The following is an 18401-nucleotide window of genomic DNA, read 5'->3' on the forward strand; positions in this document are numbered from 1 at the left end:
TGATCAAAAGATCATAAAGTTATGAATTATGAACTACGAAGGTGTTTCCGAGGCTAAAGATGCTCCAAACAGAACCAAACTGGTCTCACACTTAAAGTCCTGAATGTTTTTATCTGATGTGGTTTTAATGCTTCAGAGGTAAGTCGGCTCTATAGCGCCCCCTACTAAACTGTGGCCATGCAGCCCTCGCAGTACATTTCACATACTGTAGATGTATACAATTTGGTAAGCACATGTATCACAATGTAGACTTTAAAAAAAAGTCTCCTGGAGCCATCCTCTAAAACCCAACCGGAAGTCGGCCATTTTTAATTTTGTATCCATTTCTTGTGGGGGTTTTTTTGTTGCTATTTCCAGGTGCTGAACTTTAGTGAACTCCCCCTAGAGAATGAATCACATCAGCTTAATATTTAGTCAGAACATTCTAAAGACCTTAGTGATTAAAAGTTATCAAAAGCTTAAAGGTTTCATGAACGGTGAGGACGTGGTGTGGCGGCCATTTTACATGGTTCACCAGCAGTCATCAATCTGCTGTACCCCGACTGTACTTTGTCAAAACTGTCCCAACCTTGCCATGCTTGATGAGAGTCATGGCTTGAGCACTTCTGCATGCAAATATTAACTCAGTCACAGCGCCACCTACTGGCAACTGTTGTTATATGAGGGTTTCAGAAGTACAGAGGTCCAAACACTGAGCGGACCCTCTGAAAAACATGTGGTTTCCTTTTAAAGATATAGATTTTAAAGTGTTTGGAGAGCAGAAATGAGCTCACAATAGTTTTAAAGTCATGTCGGTAGGCATCAGTATAAATGACCTGTAAAGCAGTAAACGGTGAGATTCAGGTTACATGTCACGATAACATCACTAAACATCAGGTTACATGTGACAACACATCACTAAACATCTGCAGATGAAAGCTCAGTGTTTCATTGAAGGGTTCAACTAACAGCAAGTTGAGCCCACTTTTGTCTCTCAGCCTCTGGATTCACTGCCGGTCCTTTTCTCTGGACTCCTCACCTCTGCCAACGTGTTCTACTACTTACTGGAGGTCTGATTACTATCAGACCTCCAGGAGAAACACAGATAGTTTAGAGAGCTGCTGTTACTTTGACAGTCTGTTATGTTACAAACACTGAAGCGCATTCACAGCTTACGTTTGTTCTTCCATCTTTACGGGCTCACATTTATTATTGTATTCAGAGATAAACTCCAAACATTGGAGGTTTAAGCCAACGACACCACTGCTCCACACAGGAAATACCATCCGACTCGTTCACGCAGCAACTGATAGACGAGGAAGTGCAACGTCTTCACATGCACACGGGTGGGAGGGTATTTCTGGAACTTCTTGTTGTGAGACTGAAGTCAAAAGTCCCTTTGGTTCCTTCCAAGCCAACAGACTAAAGAGCATTGTGAACGTCATTTCTTAGAGAGGACTCTGCAGCTCAAAGTGACAACATGGAAACTGTCCCATGAGTGTATTTAGTATTGAGGTGAATGAGCTGTGTGTGTTTGTCATGATGAAGAGAAATAATGTTGTGATTGTGTGAAGGTGTGGACTCTGCTATGAATCAGTGTGAGGACAGAGAGGAGGGAGTCCCTCCCTCTAAAACCACATATGTGACCAGGAAATATCAGGGACAAGACTGTCCTGGACCTGAACCCAGCTGTGTGTCCATGAAGAGTGACTGGTCTATGGAACAACCTATAGCCTTCAAAGATGGATGCCACTCTGTTGATCAAAGGTGAGGATTTTAAACTGATGATGAAAACAAAGTGATGATAACTTTATTTAAATAGCACCTTTCTAAAACAAAGTGCTTCACAATAAAACATGAAAGCAAATAAGAAAGATTGAAATAAACAAACAATATAAAATCCATCAGATGTAAAAATAAGCCAAACGGTAAAAGTGAGTTTTCAGAAGAGATTTAAAGAGGATACTGAATTTGCCGGCATTAGATTACCAGTAAGAGAGTTCCACAGCTGAGGGGCCTGGACAGCAAAAGCCTGTTAGTAAGGTGTGGTGGAAAAGCTATACAATAGTACCGAGTGAGTGCTATAATACTGAAATAAGGAAATCTGAGTAAAGAAAGTTTGTCTTTGGAGTATTTATTCTCTGTGCAGAGAAGGTTCAATCATCCCACTGAGCGCCTGTGTGCAGTCTGAGGGATTTGTGCAGGGTTTGTACAGCTTATAAACGACCACTGCACAAGGAGGGGGGGGGGGGGGGGGGGGGTCCTCACTAAGACATCCGTTTCTGTTCCTAACCTAAACAGTCTGTGGTTAACTGTCTGCACCCCCATTCAGTTACTTCCTCTAATGGAAGCAAAGCAGACATCCCACATATGGTCCTGTTATACATTGAAGCACACACGCTAAGTAACACATATGGTCTTGTTCTTGAGTATATGCATTTTGCAGCCACATGTACAGAAGCTAAAAAGACGACTGAAACGCTCACAGCTTTTGGTCATTGTGGTAGTTGGACCAGACAGGGTCCACCTTTTCCCCAGGCTTTCAATAGTGGAGGCAAGCGACTCGTCACAACTGTCACGTGGGGGGCAAAGAGGGCAACAGGGGATGGACCCAGATGCAGGTAGACTCAGGAGCAGAAGGATATTCAACAGTTATTTTAATAAAGAATAGTCCAAAACGAAACTTACAAAGGTGAGTCCAAAAGGGAGGAACAAATAATCCAAAGAATACCAGAATGGGAAAACACAAAACAGGAGCACGAGGGATACATCCATGATAGTAGGGAACATACCGGGAAGCAGATCAGAGCAGACGAACCAACACTGAGACAGGAACACAGGGTTTAAATACACTGAGGAGGTGCAGGTGATTAGACAGGAGGATTCAATCAGGGCGGGGCAGACAATCACACAGGCAGGAAGTGAAGTGAACACGGGACACAAGAGGCAGGGAACTTCAAAATAAAACAGGAAACAAACTAAACCAAGACCGTGACATGACTGAAGTTCATAATGAACTTTGAGGATTGCCTTGACATGACGTCATTGGTGGCAGCGTGCAGTATCACAGTGAGGACAGAGGGATGGATGTCAAGGAGAGATCAATAAAATCACAGTATGTCATTGCACCTGGGAGCTTAACAAATCTGATTGTTGAGTCTCCAACTATTTGTAGCGCCCTGCTAATTTGTTTACATGTGTTCTTTGACATTTCAGTACATTTGCATTTGTGTTCATAGGCAGAGAAATATAGTGAACCTCTCGTGTCCTTACCATATTGGTTGGTCAGGTGTCAATGTGTTGGCAGCCAATCAGGAGAATCAGATGAGACTTTCTGGTAGCCTGCCGGGTTCTTAGAGGGGCGGGACTAACGACCGGAGAGCGTGAAGCGGAGAAAGAGAGAAGACGGAGGGAAAGCAGGTGAAGATAGAGAGAGATGTAGACTAGTTATAAGTTCAGAACATGTGTGTTATTGTTCTTAGTTGATCGAGTTAGAACTTTTAAGTGCCGCTGAGGTCATTGCTGCATCTGGACTTAGCTGCTAACAAGCTTCGCTAGCTGGGAGAAGAGAGCCAGCGGCGGGAAAACCCCTATGTTTAGCACCGAGTGTGTGAGTGAGTATGAGAGATAAACATACAATGATACACCATTGGAGTTCTGTTCATGATGACCCCATACATGTCCATGTCAAATGTAATGTAATTTTACTGTACAGTTTGAGGAAAGTAAAGGCAAAGTTAGCTCAAATGGCATTCATATTCATAATTTCCTCATATTTGGACTTTGATTACAGGGATTCATTAAGAGGTTACATTACACTTTCACTGGATTGTTGTTCACGAGGACCCCTACTATGTGTAATTTCATGAGATTTTACTGTACAGATTTTGAGAAAATTCAAGGGAAAGTCAGCTCAAATTAAATTTTGACATGTATGACAGGTTATAAAAATAAATCCTGAAGAGGCATACCTGCAAACTTGTCGCTTTTTGGCAAAATTCGCCGTTTTGAATCAAAATATGTCATCCACGTGAATCGTTTAGATCCGTAGAGTTTCAACTGGGGGGGGGGGGGTGTCAACTGGCCAGCCAGCGTTTCTCCGATTGGAGTGATACAAGGAGAAAAGGTGATGTCTCGATCTTCGCAATAAAACATCTTTGATGTGTCGAGTCTTGGCCAATCAGCATTAAGATGTCCACACTGTCTTCATTTCCCTCCGTTACAGTTTAAGTTACGTCATGTTCCGCTACAGTTCAGACTTGCTGGGTTAAGTTAACGTCCACTGCATGCGGAACTTTGTCGACTGTTAACGTTCATCATTATCGCGATTTAGGAGGAAAAACATAACGTGATGAAACATGCAGCCCCCCCCGTGTTCCGCTTCAGTCCACGCGGTCACTCATTAACGTTAAACCAGAACACCGACGGATGTGGTTGCAGGTTGTTGTTTTTAACTCAAAGTACAATGAGGCGATTTCGTGGTGATAATAACTTTGATGACCACGAAAAATGAGGCCCAGATACTGATGAGATGATGAGGTCAAAGAGCTTCAGGAAGAGGAGGCTGTTTGTGTAGCGCAGCTTGATGCAGGGCTGAGATGTGAAGGAGCTGGGCCTGGATAAAGGTGGAGCTGGGCCTGGATAAAGGTGGAGGTCTAAACAGACGTGAGTACAGCTTCCTGCTGTCACAGTATTTTAAATACATTAATAAGGCAGGGTATGCTAAATGCAGCCTCTGCTCCAAGGAGATAAAGTACAGCAACAAGGGCTCACATGCCCTCTCATCACACTGTACATACTGTTCACTGTAATGACCACAGCCAGTGTACTAACAGTCCCAACAGTCCCAAGTTACTCCCAAGGGCCCTGAGTAATGAGGGTTAAGGTGCCTGTACCTTCATTTCAGCGGGTTGCTAATGCAGATGTGTGTAGAGATTACAGAGCTATATATATCTATTACAACTCGCGTATTCTTCTTGTGATGGTGCGCCTTGAGGCTCATACGTGCCGTCATTCGTTGCGATTCTAAAGGTGCGTTCACACCAAACGCGACGCGAATGCACCTTGAGAATGTTCCTCAGACCGACATCTTCCACAATACTAATCAGCTGCAGTTTGTATCCACTTCGCTGTAGCATTTGTTAGCTTCCCAGATAGCAGTCGACTCCGTGGCGAATCCGCCCTCACGTCGGCAGATCCGCCGTACTGTCGCACTCAGTTCGGCCATGCGCACAGGATACAGGCGATACATGTAGTGGAAAAAATTCCCATACCCGCTTTGCATGAGTCTTTTAATGCTGAAATAAATAATACCAAAAACCAGGTTGTCTTTTAAGTATTTATTCTCTGGACAGAGAAGGTTCAATCATCACAACAGAATGCGTACAGTTTCAGTGAGGAAGAACCAAGAAAAAAGTGAACAAGCTTTCTTTATACAGAATGAGCAAAGGTGGGGGCCGATGGCCAATGTTACAGACATTTCAGTCTCAGACTTTTGGTCTCAGACTGATAGGAACAACATTCAAAAACCAACCAAAACAAGCGGCCCAAGGGCCTTGGCATGGAACATTCTCATACAACACAGTTAGTTATCTATGTGAACAGGCAAGAGAGAACTCTTCTTCTGCACAACAGAGACACGGTGAAGTTACTTATGCATGCATACAATACTGAGTAGAAATATATACTACGTAAGTATAAATATATTCTACGTAAAAAATTACCATTACATACAGAACAGTCTTGCTTTTGTTTATATACTTCTCCCACACGCTGCATTCAACGTAGTCTGCCGAAGCCTCCCTCCACTGTTTGTTTGGGTGATTTGCTGGCATCAACGGTGTGTATTGCATTTCTTAAAAACTGCGTTAACGCGTGTTGTGGAATATTTCTTATGACTAGTCGGGAGAAGAAAGTTGAGGTTTTCTATCAATATAAAGTAAAACAGAGTTTTGATGAACGATCAAGGTTTGTAAAGTCAATTTATTTGCTTGCAAGCAAAGAGAACAGTCTCACAGACACATCGCCGTCATCTGGGAGAATGCTCTACCTAACAGTCAGAATGCATGGACTTTTATGCTCAGACAGCTTCCTGTTATCTGCTTAGCTAACAAGAATACACAAAGAACACAACAAAAGGCAGGTCATCCTTCGAGCCTTAGTATATCATTTAAGACAGTCAGGAAGATGCTTTTATCTCCTGTTTACAAATCCCTTTTGTTCACAGTTTGCCTTACACTAATCAGTTTAAACTCACAACAGATGCTTCCTTTGAAGTCACTGTGACATCGTAAAAATGACCATTTGCAGAGACAGAACAGACATTCTTTACCCTCACCCATCCCATCTGCATGCAAAGGTTTACGCCTTTACAACTTCAGATAACGCGTCACCAAGGAAGTTAAAAGTATTTCAAACAGAGGATCTGTGTTAATCAAAGCCTCTCTGTGTCTCTGTCTTACGAAGAGTAAACAAAAACAGTGCACAATGATAACAGATAACAAGACACCTGGATACTAAACTAATTAAAGTCATCTACTGAAACTACAGTTTGGTGTCTGCTCTTTTAGGACTTACATTCCTTAAACCTTCACATTAGACTATGACATATTTTCCCATTACACGCGCGATAAAATAATTGTCTGCGTTAATTAATTAATGTGTTAATGCGATAATAACGCGTTAACTTGCCCAGCACTAATATATATATATAAAATAGAAGCGTCATGTGTAGTTTAGTAGAAGCATATAGTAGTCTACTGCATAATATCATACAAGCATGACATATTTTCTTTTTAATGTAAAGCCTTACTACTAACTAAAGGTTGCAAATATATGGCTAGTGAAGTAGGTGAATAGTCTTGTAAAAACACATTATGTAATAACTAGACTATGTGATACATTTGTAATTCAATAATTATCCACAATTTAGCAATTGGCGTTATATTTTAGTCTAATCTTAGTCTTAATAGCCACTGAAGCAGTAACAAGTCAAACTTTTTAAGGACACATTTTGGGACTTAATTCTGCATTTATAACAGTGGTGGGCCGTCAGGGCCTGCAAAGCCTTCTCTGCTGGCCTAAACAGAATCACAAAGTTATTGCTATTTTATAATTTAATATTTTTTCTTAAATATACTACATGTATTATAATTTATACAAATATTTTTCCCATTATCTTATTTTCTCATTGCACAGCTACTGTCTTCCTCAGTTGCTCTGCTTCCAGTGCAGCTTGTTTTAAGTAGAGCTTTTATCCAATCACATTTCACCTCTGTGTCTCTAGGTAAGAACAGAGGCCCGAGGCCTGCAGACTCACAAGTGCATCCATGTGCAGTTTAAGTGAATGGGGACGATATTGTTGATTGTCATATTCTTCAACTAATCAGATCTTTAGTTTGACATGTTGGGCGTATTCTTTGACGTGTCAGAGCCTGCTAGCTGGCCTACAAGTACGTGATTGGTCAGTGGGCTAGCCTGACATGTTGGGCGGTGACAATCCCAATATCTGCTGTCTCCAGTCTCATCGCGTCTGTGCATAGACTTTGTATGTAATCTACTCGCACGAATAATTCGCGCCGCGTTTGGTGTGAACGCACCATAACAGGAACAGTGAGTAGTGACCAGAACTGTTCCTTGAGGATTCAAATGAGCTCCAACAAGCGTGCCAACGTTATGGTACCATCACACTGACTATACTGGTATTATTATTGTGTGTTTTTATTTTCTGTTGGTCAAAATTTTGGTGATAAATTGGGCTATTGTGGACACATTCCTAAAATTTATATTTGCGTAGACTCTTCAATTCACCTCCCATGCTACAGGGGTATGATATGAAGACCCTGAACTACAATTGGAATTGAGAAGGTGGGCTACATATTAAAATCTCAGGTGAACCGGTTGCAGGGTTCCTTTATGTACTGCAAGCTTTGATCTGCGTTTGTGGTCGATCATTAATGAGTTGAATGATTGACCACCTGAGCTGATGTCTGAGTGGGAGGAGGTTTGCGTCCCCGACGCAGGTGATGGTGAGTCTGTTGACGAGGTGGCTCTGGTGGGAATGGAGCGCTTTCTAGAGGGACGCCTCACACTGTCCGCTCCACGGGCAGGAGGTGGAATAGAGGAGGGTACAGGCTCCGGAGGAAGCTCAGCCAACGGTGAGGAAAAGTTGAAGAGTGGAGTGTTATCACCGCCGATGCCGAGTGAGTTGTAGAGGGGAAGAGAGCCCTTTGCAACCTTGAACTGTAGAGGCCCAGGATGGGGGCCAAGGGGAATTCGGACCAGGGTCACCTGAGGGAATATCTTCTACATCCATGGTCCGAGGCTGCTGGCTCCTCACTGGCTCGAGGCATGTTAGCCGGGAACACAGCTCCATCTGCCGCTGGAGGACGTCCTCCATGAGCTGCTCGATGGATCGTAGCTCCCTTTTCAGCTGGGAAACCTCTGCCAATGGGCCCAGTAGTGGAGCTCAAGTAGCCAAAACGATGAAGAGCCGCCGCTTAATTGTAGACTGTTAACACACATGGCTAGATAGCTAAACTAAGGTAAGCAAGTGTTGCAGTCCCATCATTAGTGTACCAAGTACCAACGGATAAACTGGTGTTCAACAAGTAATATCTCCAACACGTAACTTTTATTACATTTTAAACAAGATAAAAACCTTTACCTTGTGTTTGTCTCTGTCTGGACAGACACAATGTGAGCTGATTCTTCATGATTCCTCCACAGAGAGGACCAGGAGAGCTCAGAAGTTCCCAGAGGTCAGTCTGCCCAGCAGCATCAAACACACCTGGACTCCATATTTATGGTCTGTACATGCACAACTACTTTTCTACTATCTATTCTGTTCACAATCATCTCCATGCTGCACTTTGTAGACCAGTGGATTGTCAGTCTGTCCAACATGGATCTGATGTTTGGTTCCATGGTTTTAGTTTGTGTCATTCATAGAATGTTCTGTTCCAGCTGCTGGAGGAGAACATCATCACTTTTGTGAAGAACGAGCTGAAGAAGATCCAGAAGGGACTGAGTTCAGATTACCCAGAATGCTTAGAGAGTCAGAGGCAGGATGAGGAGGTGCTGGACGGTGAGGATGAAGAGCAGAGGAGGAGCAGCAGAGAGGCATTTGTGAAGATCACACTGCACTTCCTGAGGAGAATGAAGCAGGAGGAGCTGGCTGACTGTCTGCAGAGCAGTAAGAGGATTTCTCTAAAGATTTAACATGCTGGATAAATGGGACGTTTACTAATGTCTCAAGAGATGGACCAACATATATTCAGATATGTTGATATATTTGTCTAATAATTTATTCATTGATGTTCTTTGTTTTTATTCAGGAAGTCATTCAGGACTTCTTGCTCCAGTTTGTCAGCATGAACTCAAATCTAACCTGAAGAAGAAGTTCCAGTGTGTGTTTGAGGGGATCGCTAAAGCAGGAAACCCAACCCTTCTGAATCAGATCTACACAGAGCTCTACATCACAGAGGGAGGGACTGCAGAGGTCAATGATGAACATGAGGTCAGACAGATTGAAACGGCATCCAGGAAACCAGACAGATCAGAAACAACCATCAGACAAGAAGACATCTTTAAAGCCTCACCTGGAAGAGAGGAACCAATCAGAACAGTGATGACAAAGGGAGTGGCTGGCATTGGGAAAACAGTCTTAACCCAGAAGTTCACTCTGGACTGGGCTGAAGACAAAGCCAACCAGGACATACAGTTCACATTTCCATTCACTTTCAGAGAGCTGAATGTGCTGAAAGAGAAACAGTACAGCTTGGTGGAACTTGTTCATCACTTCTTCACTGAAACCAAAAAAGCAGGAATCTGCAGGTTTGAAGAGTTCCTGGTTCTGTTCATCTTTGACGGTCTGGATGAGTGTCGACTTCCTCTGGACTTTCACAACAATGAGATCCTGACTGATGTTACAGAGTCCACCTCAGTGGATGTACTGCTGACAAACCTCATCAGGGGGAAACTGCTTCCCTCTGCTCGCCTCTGGATAACCACACGACCTGCAGCAGCCAATCAGATCCCTCCTGAGTGTGTTGGCATGGTGACAGAGGTCAGAGGGTTCACTGACCCACAGAAGGAGGAGTACTTCAGGAAGAGATTCAGAGATGAGGAGCGGGCCAGCAGGATCATCTCCCACATCAAGACCTCACGAAGCCTCCACATCATGTGCCACATCCCAGTCTTCTGCTGGATCACTGCTACAGTTCTGGAGGACGTGTTGAAGACCAGAGAGGGAGGAGAGCTGCCCAAGACCCTGACTGAGATGTACATCCACTTCCTGGTGGTTCAGTCCAAACTGAAGAAGGTCAAGTATGATGGAGGAGCTGAGACAGATCCGCACTGGAGTCCAGAGAGCAGGAAGATGACTGAGTCTCTGGGAGAACTGGCTTTTGATCAGCTGCAGAAAGGCAACCTGATCTTCTATGAATCTGACCTGACAGAGTGTGGCATCAATATCAGAGCAGCCTCAGTGTACTCAGGAGTGTTCACACAGATATTTAGAGAGGAGAGAGGACTGTACCAGGACAACGTGTTCTGCTTCGTCCATCTGAGTGTTCAGGAGTTTATGGCTGCTCTTTATGTCCATCTGACCTTCATCAACTCTGGAGTGAATCTGCTGTCTGAAGTCTCTAGAGACAAACCTGAACTAACACATCTCTACCAGAGTGCTGTGGACAAGGCCTTACAGAGTCCAAATGGACACCTGGACTTGTTCCTCCGCTTCCTCCTGGGTCTTTCACTGGAGACCAATCAGAGTCTCCTACAAGGTCTGCTGACACAGACAGGAAGTAGCTCACAGACCAATCAGAGAACAGTCCAGTACATCAAGGAAAAGATCAGTGAGAACGTGTCTCCAGAGAAAAGCATCAATCTGTTCCACTGTCTGAATGAACTGAATGATGGTTCTCTAGTGGAGGAGATCCAACAGTCCCTGAGTTCAGGAAGTCTCTCCACAGATGAACTGTCTCCTGCTCAGTGGTCAGCTCTGGTCTTCATCTTACTGTCATCAGAAAAAGATCTGGACGTGTTTGACCTGAAGAAATACTCTGCTTCAGAGGAGGCTCTTCTGAGGCTGCTGCCAGTAGTCAAAGCCTCCAACAAAGCTCTGTAAGTACAAAGAGAGTTAGATTTATAGATCATAACTTAAATATTCTATTTTTTCTACTTATTGTTTATTTTTTCTTCATCATTGTCTCTTCAGACTGAGTAGCTGTACCCTCTCAGAGAGAAGCTGTGAAGCTCTGTCCTCAGTTCTCAGCTCCCAGTCCTCTAGTCTGAGCGAGCTGGACCTGAGTAACAACGACCTGCAGGATTCAGGATTGAAGCTGCTTTCTGCTGGACTAGAGAGTCCATACTGTGAACTGGAAACTCTCAGGTGACCCTGTGAATTACTTTTCTTGGACTAAGTACTAAGATTAAAGTTTACACACAAACAGATTGGTGATGACAGTAATAAACATAAACCTTCCAGCCCTCACAGTTCCCTCTGATCATGTGACTTGTGTGTTGTTTTGTGTGTTTGTAGACTGTCAGGCTGTCTGATCACAGAGGAAGGCTGTGCTTCTCTGGCCTCAGCTCTGAGCTCCAACCCCTCCCATCTGAAAGAGCTGGACCTGAGCTACAATCATCCAGGAGACTCAGGAGTGAAGCTGCTGTCTGCTGGACTGAAGGATCCACACTGGAGACTGGAAACTCTCAGGTATGAAAAGGCCTGCTGCAGCCACAGACAATCACTCTGATAGAGGAGGTAGAGCTGGAGACTTTTTCTCTCTTACACTGTCAGCCTGGTTAATATGACCCTGACACACCAAGCTGACCTCAAACTACCAGAGACTCATCAAACTGTTTGTGTCCCACATCAGACCATCAATACAGACAGAAGTAGTCAGGGAACAGTAGCCAGGATGAGCCAAAACAGGGAGGGAAGGTGATGAAACTGTTGCTTTTCTGGAGCGTTGTCTTGTTTCAACATTAGAAAATAGGACAGTGGTGTATCCTGACACGTCGACGGGTATCATGGTGGATTGACATGCGTCAATGTCAGTGTTTCCCCTAGGTTTACAGCTTTGGGGGGTGGGTTAATGACAGCAGTCAATATAACAACTGAACAATTATTTGAACTGTACATTGAACTAAACATCGGAACATTTCTTTTTATGACAATTATCCACAAAGTGTGCAGTACTTGGGCTCTTTTCTGTACTTGGACCCGGAACAGGAGAGCTACTCCGGCTGCTATTCGCAGGAGAGCGAGTGTTGCCATCTTCACCACCCTGGGAGCGCAGATATTGTTGTCTGCTTTTCAGGTTGTTGAAGCGACATATTTTCCGACGCTCGCTCTCTGTCCGCTGGTGGAAGTGTGCTCACCTGTGTGTGCGCAAGTGTCTGTGTGTGTGTGCGCGCATCGGGACGGAACTCCGCTGTGTGCGATAGAGTAGAGGAGAATTGTAGACGCGCGACCATTTAGAGATAGAAATGATATGCCGTCGTGTAAATAAGATAAATAACAAGGCTATTTAGTTTGTTTAATAAATGAATAAGGTATAGACGTGTTCTATAGGAAAGGTAACCTTAAATGACTTCTGTTGTGATCTGGCGCTATAGAGAAAATAAAATTAAACATAATGAACTTGACCTTCAGGGGGGGGGGGCACCCCCCTAATATAATGGTAGGGGAAACACTGAACGTCGTCACGCTGCAGGTTTGTGGGCTCATATCAAACAATAGATGATGTTTTGATGCTCGTGTGTGTTGCCCTTTAGTCCAGACATTATTGTGAAATGACAAACAGACAATCAATTTGAACCGTCTTGATAAATCATCACAATAGGAATGTTTTTCTGTTTTAAAGGAGTTCAGCTTTACCTGGTTTTGGTTTGTTTTGCACTGAGAGCCAGTTCCCTGGATGATAAGAGTCGACTTGTTAAAACTACAGGTGACAGTCGGCCACAGACGCTCAGTGAAGAACCAACAGCTGATTGTGGACATGGTGTGTCAGAGCCCAAAGAGGTTCATTTAGGACTGGACCAAAGTTATAGGGGGACACAGGCAGTGCTCTGTGGCTGCAGACAGACTTGAACTATAATGTTTTCACCCCCAGATTACAGATAATAGAAACGAGTGTTGACTGTTGCTAGGAGACGGGATGTGAACAGCTTTGTACATCCAACCATCCACCCGACCTCCTCCATCAGAGTGTTTGTGGTGTTGTTGTGATTTCAGGCTACTTCCTCCTTTACTTCTGAGAGACAACAGTCATTATTACACAAACACAAGAGGTCACTAGTCAGGACCAAAACATCCAACAATCAATACTTCTATATTGACAATGGATCAGCTGACTCTGTGTAATGGTGAAGAGTCGCGTGGTGGTGATGAACCCACAGAGAATTATCTCCATCTCTGCAGCTTTACAGAGTTTTTTTTAGCCTAGCAAGGAGACAGATATTTCCATCATGAGACCTGTGGAGACCAAAAACAGAGCTAAAAGAGATAGAATATTGGACTTCCATTCATCAGGTGACACAAACACAAAGACTCCTGATGAGTCATCATGTTGATGTGTAACTGCTGGATGTGGAAGCAGCTGGTTGATATCATGTTAGACACAACTACTTTATAAGCTGATAAGATGTCAGATGTTGTGTTTACAGCTTGATTTCACTGAACCACAAGTGGACAAAGAAATCAATTGATGCAGGTTTAAACATTTGATTTACTGACTGACTGGTAGAGGAAACTGAGTCAATATAATACTGATAATAATATATCATGAATAAGTGAACATAATGAGCTGTCGTCATGGGCCAATCAGAAGAAGCTCCAGTGAAGTAAAAGAGTATGAGCTGATTAATAATAAGTGCTCCATGTGAACATGAATAACAAAGCTCTGTGTGTGAGAGCGATGTAATGTCCATGTTTCATGCTGCTCTGACCCCCCTCCTCCTTTCAGGGTGGAGCCTGCTGGAGTCCGATGGTTCAGACCAGGTCTGAGGAAGTGTAAGTGTGCTTTGAATTTGATTCATGAAAACAAAGCATCTTCAAACTGTGACATCACTCATTCACATCTCTGATGTCATCATCAAACAGATGATAGATTAATAACTGCAGCTGTATTGTGTCTTGTTCTCTCCATCAGATTCCTGTGAACTCACACTCGACATAAACACAGTACACAGAAAACTCAAACTGTCTGACAACAACAGGAAGGTGACATATATGGAGGAGGATCAGTCATATCCTGATCATCCAGACAGGTTTGACTACCGGACTCAGCTGCTGTGTAGAACTGGTCTGACTGGTCGCTGTTACTGGGAGGTCGAGTGGAGCGGAAGAGTTTCTATATCAGTGAGTTACAGAGGAATCAGAAGGAGAGGAGACAGTAGAGACTGTCGGTTTGGATGGAATGATCAGTCCTGGAGACTGGATTGCGCTGATGATGGTTACTGTGTCTGTCACAATAAGACAGCAACACTCATCTCCTCCTCCTCCTCCTCCTCCTCTGGTAGAGTAGCAGTGTATGTGGACTGTCCTGCTGGCTCTCTGTCCTTCTACAGAGTCTCCTCTGACACACTGATCCACATCCACACCTTCAACACCACATTCACTGAACCTCTTTATCCTGGGATTGGGTCCAGGTCTGGTTCCTCAGTGTCTCTGTGTTCTCTGTAGGAGGGAGAGTCTCCTCCTGCTAGAGAAACTTTCTCTCTGCTCACCAGATAGTTCAGTGTGTACAGGATCTCACACAGCTGATGTTAGTTCGTACCAGCAGGTGAGGGGTACCAGAGCTGGTCTGGACTCTGTGGGGTTGAGAGCTCTCTGGGACTTGTGGTGTTGCAGATGTATGTCTGAAAGAGTTGAGTGAGGTCCATGTAATGACCTGAAATGATCTGTTGTCTGAGAGAAGGTGTGAAACATGTTTGACTTTGTGTATAAAACTGAACTTTGTTGTCTTGAAAGATTTGTTCGTGTAAAGAAAAACCTACGAAACGTCTTTCTGGATCAAATTTAGCATCTGTAGAAAAACAATCACAACTTGTAAAGAGTTGTTTTGATTTGAACAAACTAAATTCATTATTTACTTTGATCATTGTGTAACAAATGAACAAACTTTGATAAGTGACCTTGAAATAAAAATAAATCAACATATGGACCAGAAGGTTAAAGATGCTCCAAGTAAAAATGTAGAAATAGGAGAAGACAACAAAGAAATCAGGACGGTTACGCAGCGAGGTTGTACACCTTTTCATTGGCGTTACTATACTAAAGATAGTGTCACATTGGTCTGACGTCAAACAGGTAAAAAATGCAATAATCTGCAGCATTTCAAACTGAACTAAATTAATCTCGTGTAACGTTTTAATTTCACTTCATCCTCCCTCCAAAGTTTTCCTCCAGTGGTCACAGGGAGTAACTGTAGCACTCTCAACACTGTTCATATTGTAGCGACCCTTGGTAAGGAAAGCTACGAGACGTTATCTTATTTGTGGTGTTTTATTAGCGGACAGTACACAGGCTACTGTGGGCCGTAGCCTACGCCAAACAACAGTCAATACCGTTAAAACGTTCACTAACAAGGTTAACCATCTGCTCCCAGCAACTCTCAACAAGCTAGCAGCACAAACAACAACATCCCCCCTCACTCTCTCTGCCAATCCCAGGTATGCTCCTGTGTGCTACCCACCCCCATAGGTAGCTCGGGTGATTGACAGGATTTACAGCTTCGCAGGCATGAGGCCTTCACTGACCTCAGTAAATGCAACAACCAACTTATCGATAACACAATAACACACTTATAACATAACTCAGTCCGTTACAATATTAATACACACAACAGCATACTAGAGTTTTCTGTGAATCCTTTCCTGTCTGTGTTGAGAGTGTAGCAGCAGAATGCAACACATTTCAGTCCTACAAACACCAGAGAAGAAGACCCCCACATATCCTCGCTCACTGGTTGTTGGTTTGTTTGCTATGTTCCTGTTAATATATCTTGTGTGCATGTACGATTTACCTTTCGCTTGTTGGATTTTCAGTTCTTATTTTTTGGACTCACCTGCTTTCTAAGTTTTGTTTTGGCTATTTCTTTGTTGAAATCACTGATTATCATCCTTCTGTGTCTATTTACATTTGGATTCTTCCCCAGTTTTCTTTTGACGGTATGAACCAACTCAAATATGGACCCAGCAGATTGATCATTTAAAGAGGAGCTACAGGAACTGAGTTATTCCTTCCTCTGATTGTATGGGGAGTGGAGGAGAGCTCCTAGTAAGGAGATTAAGGAGGCTTCTTTGAAGGTTTGCACATAGGGAGGCATCGTCAATGCCATGACTGGGGAGTTATTTAACTGACTGGGCTTAAAGCTTTCTAAACACCCCTGATTCCCAGCATGCCTCCTGTCAGCTATCCTCCAGCCCATTAGGCCTCAGCCTGCAGCGACCACCTGTGTTAGAAATGCATAAAAATGTAGCAAATAAAAGTTGTATCTGATGTACTTTTAACTGAGCTCTGTGACTTTCCAACAGTAAATGTCAACATTTACTCTAAAATGGTAGTTGATTTTTTTGTATATAGCAGCTGCTGAGAGTTTACTATATGATCAGTATTTAGTACATTGTGTGTAGGATTATGGTGTTGTTCACCCAGCAGGGGGCGTCCTATCAAGTCTTGAACAACTGAAGAAGTTTGAACTGATTCGAAGAAGTTATTATCTTTTACTAAAGTAAACAAGGAAATAAACAGACACAATAAGTCGTTCTAATTTTATTTTATTTTATTTTTAAATCAACTGACATGAGTTGGGGTGGTTATATGCAGTATATCTATATACAGTGTATAAATGCCTATACACAGTCTATACGTGTGTATATACATATATCTATACACAGTGTAGACATATCTTTACAGTGTAAAGAGTGTTGTATACAGTGTGCAGGAGAGATGACATGATTTGTACATGTTTAAACTATAGATATATAATCTATAGGTTCAGAGGCTGTTTAGGGTCATTGACTCTTTGTGAAGTTCAGTGTTCATCAGTGGAAAGAAACTGATCTTGTGTCTGGTAGTTTTGTTGAACATTGTTCTGTAACAACGATGACAAAAAAAATCTTTAACCTTAAAATCTTATAATAAACTGACCCCTAGGTCACTAAGTAGTTGGACTCTCATGTTATCACGTGCCTGGATAGACCTACGAGGTTTTATGACCCAACCTCTCTTGTTCTATGAGTATCTACATTCCTAAGGAGAGAGACACATCCAATTGTGAATAAAGGGAATATATAACTTAATTATTCATGCTAATGAATAAGCCTATGCTTCTATATTAATCATTTGGTAAGATCCTACCTCATAGGTGTAGCGTTATTGCTGGTAGCAGATTTAAGAAATAATAATTAATTAATATAAAACTATGTAACTATTAATCATAAATCAATTATGATTTATAAACCCATACATTAGTATAAAAGAATGATGGTACTCGGCTTACACCATAAGGCACCATTAGCTTAACTAACAGAATTTTATATAAGATTAAATTTAGTATGCCACACGATTTTGGAAAAATAGGGAAAACTTTAAAATTTGATATTAATCAATTTAATCTCAATTTCAGGGTTGCTATGGAGTTCTTGTCACGGTGTACATGGACATAATATTTAATAAACAATAAAACATGATGAAGAGTACAATGAAACCAGGTAGAACCAGTGACATATATCATTGATTAATGTCTTTCAATTAAATTTGTCGTTCATTTTAAATTAATTTTAACTTTAATTGACCCATTGTCGTGACTCAGGCGGGACGGGGTCACCTCTAGAACCTCCTTTCCTGAATCAAAAGAGGCCAATTCACCTTCTGACCCCCCTGTTGTTAGGCAGTACACCTCTACAACTCCTTTTCCTGACACAGAGAGGACCAGTTCGCCTCCAGAACATCCTGTCCTGACTCAGAGGCTATGACTTCATGACCCGGCCAGGTGTCGCACTCGAGCAGTAACCACGCTGGATGGTGTGGGAGAAACAAATAAGTGATGACCAAACGATACAACAGACGTTGGAGATGGGACTGACCCGCCACGGCAGCCGGACATGCCTACACTTGTGGTACCTCTACACGTATCAGAATGCACATTTCTCCTCCCCTTAGAGGGCTTACTTGACTCGTTTATGGACTGGTCTAAGATGAAGGACCTCGCTCCACCTTCCTGCTCCCTTGAGGATATTTTGACTTTCCTGCAGGTTGTTTTTGACAGTGGTTGTGCTGTATCCACCTGTTTGCTCTAGGAATTAAAGTTCGTGTTCTACATTCGGTCAAACTTTGCAGCATGCAAGCCAGCATGCTTTCCTGGCTTTTCTGACCCACAATCCTTTGCACAGCAGATATATGAGCAAGAGGG

At 42.9% G+C, this 18401-nt stretch overlaps 2 protein-coding genes across 2 annotated transcripts in view; one reads left to right on the forward strand and one right to left on the reverse strand.

Annotated features, from left to right (window-relative positions):
• LOC142932840 (NLR family CARD domain-containing protein 3-like) overlaps positions 1–17154 on the forward strand; it is a 17505-nt gene extending 351 nt beyond the window's left edge. The window contains exons 1-8 of the mRNA XM_076076928.1: positions 1–1746; positions 8707–8785; positions 8944–9172; positions 9315–11103; positions 11198–11371; positions 11522–11695; positions 13950–13996; positions 14136–17154. The exon at positions 1–1746 is cut by the window's left edge and continues 351 nt beyond it. Coding sequence (XP_075933043.1) covers positions 1568–1746; positions 8707–8785; positions 8944–9172; positions 9315–11103; positions 11198–11371; positions 11522–11695; positions 13950–13996; positions 14136–14668 — 3204 coding nt within the window. The 5' untranslated portion in view covers positions 1–1567 and the 3' untranslated portion in view covers positions 14669–17154. The remainder of the gene's footprint in view (positions 1747–8706; positions 8786–8943; positions 9173–9314; positions 11104–11197; positions 11372–11521; positions 11696–13949; positions 13997–14135) is intronic.
• LOC142932588 (NLR family CARD domain-containing protein 3-like) overlaps positions 1–18401 on the reverse strand; it is a 216297-nt gene that overhangs the window by 82566 nt on the left and 115330 nt on the right. The window lies entirely within an intron of this gene.

This window comes from Anarhichas minor, unplaced genomic scaffold (genome assembly GCF_050575085.1).
Source record: "Anarhichas minor isolate MPS153535 unplaced genomic scaffold, ASM5057508v1 ptg000058l, whole genome shotgun sequence".
Lineage (NCBI taxonomy): Eukaryota > Metazoa > Chordata > Actinopteri > Perciformes > Anarhichadidae > Anarhichas > Anarhichas minor.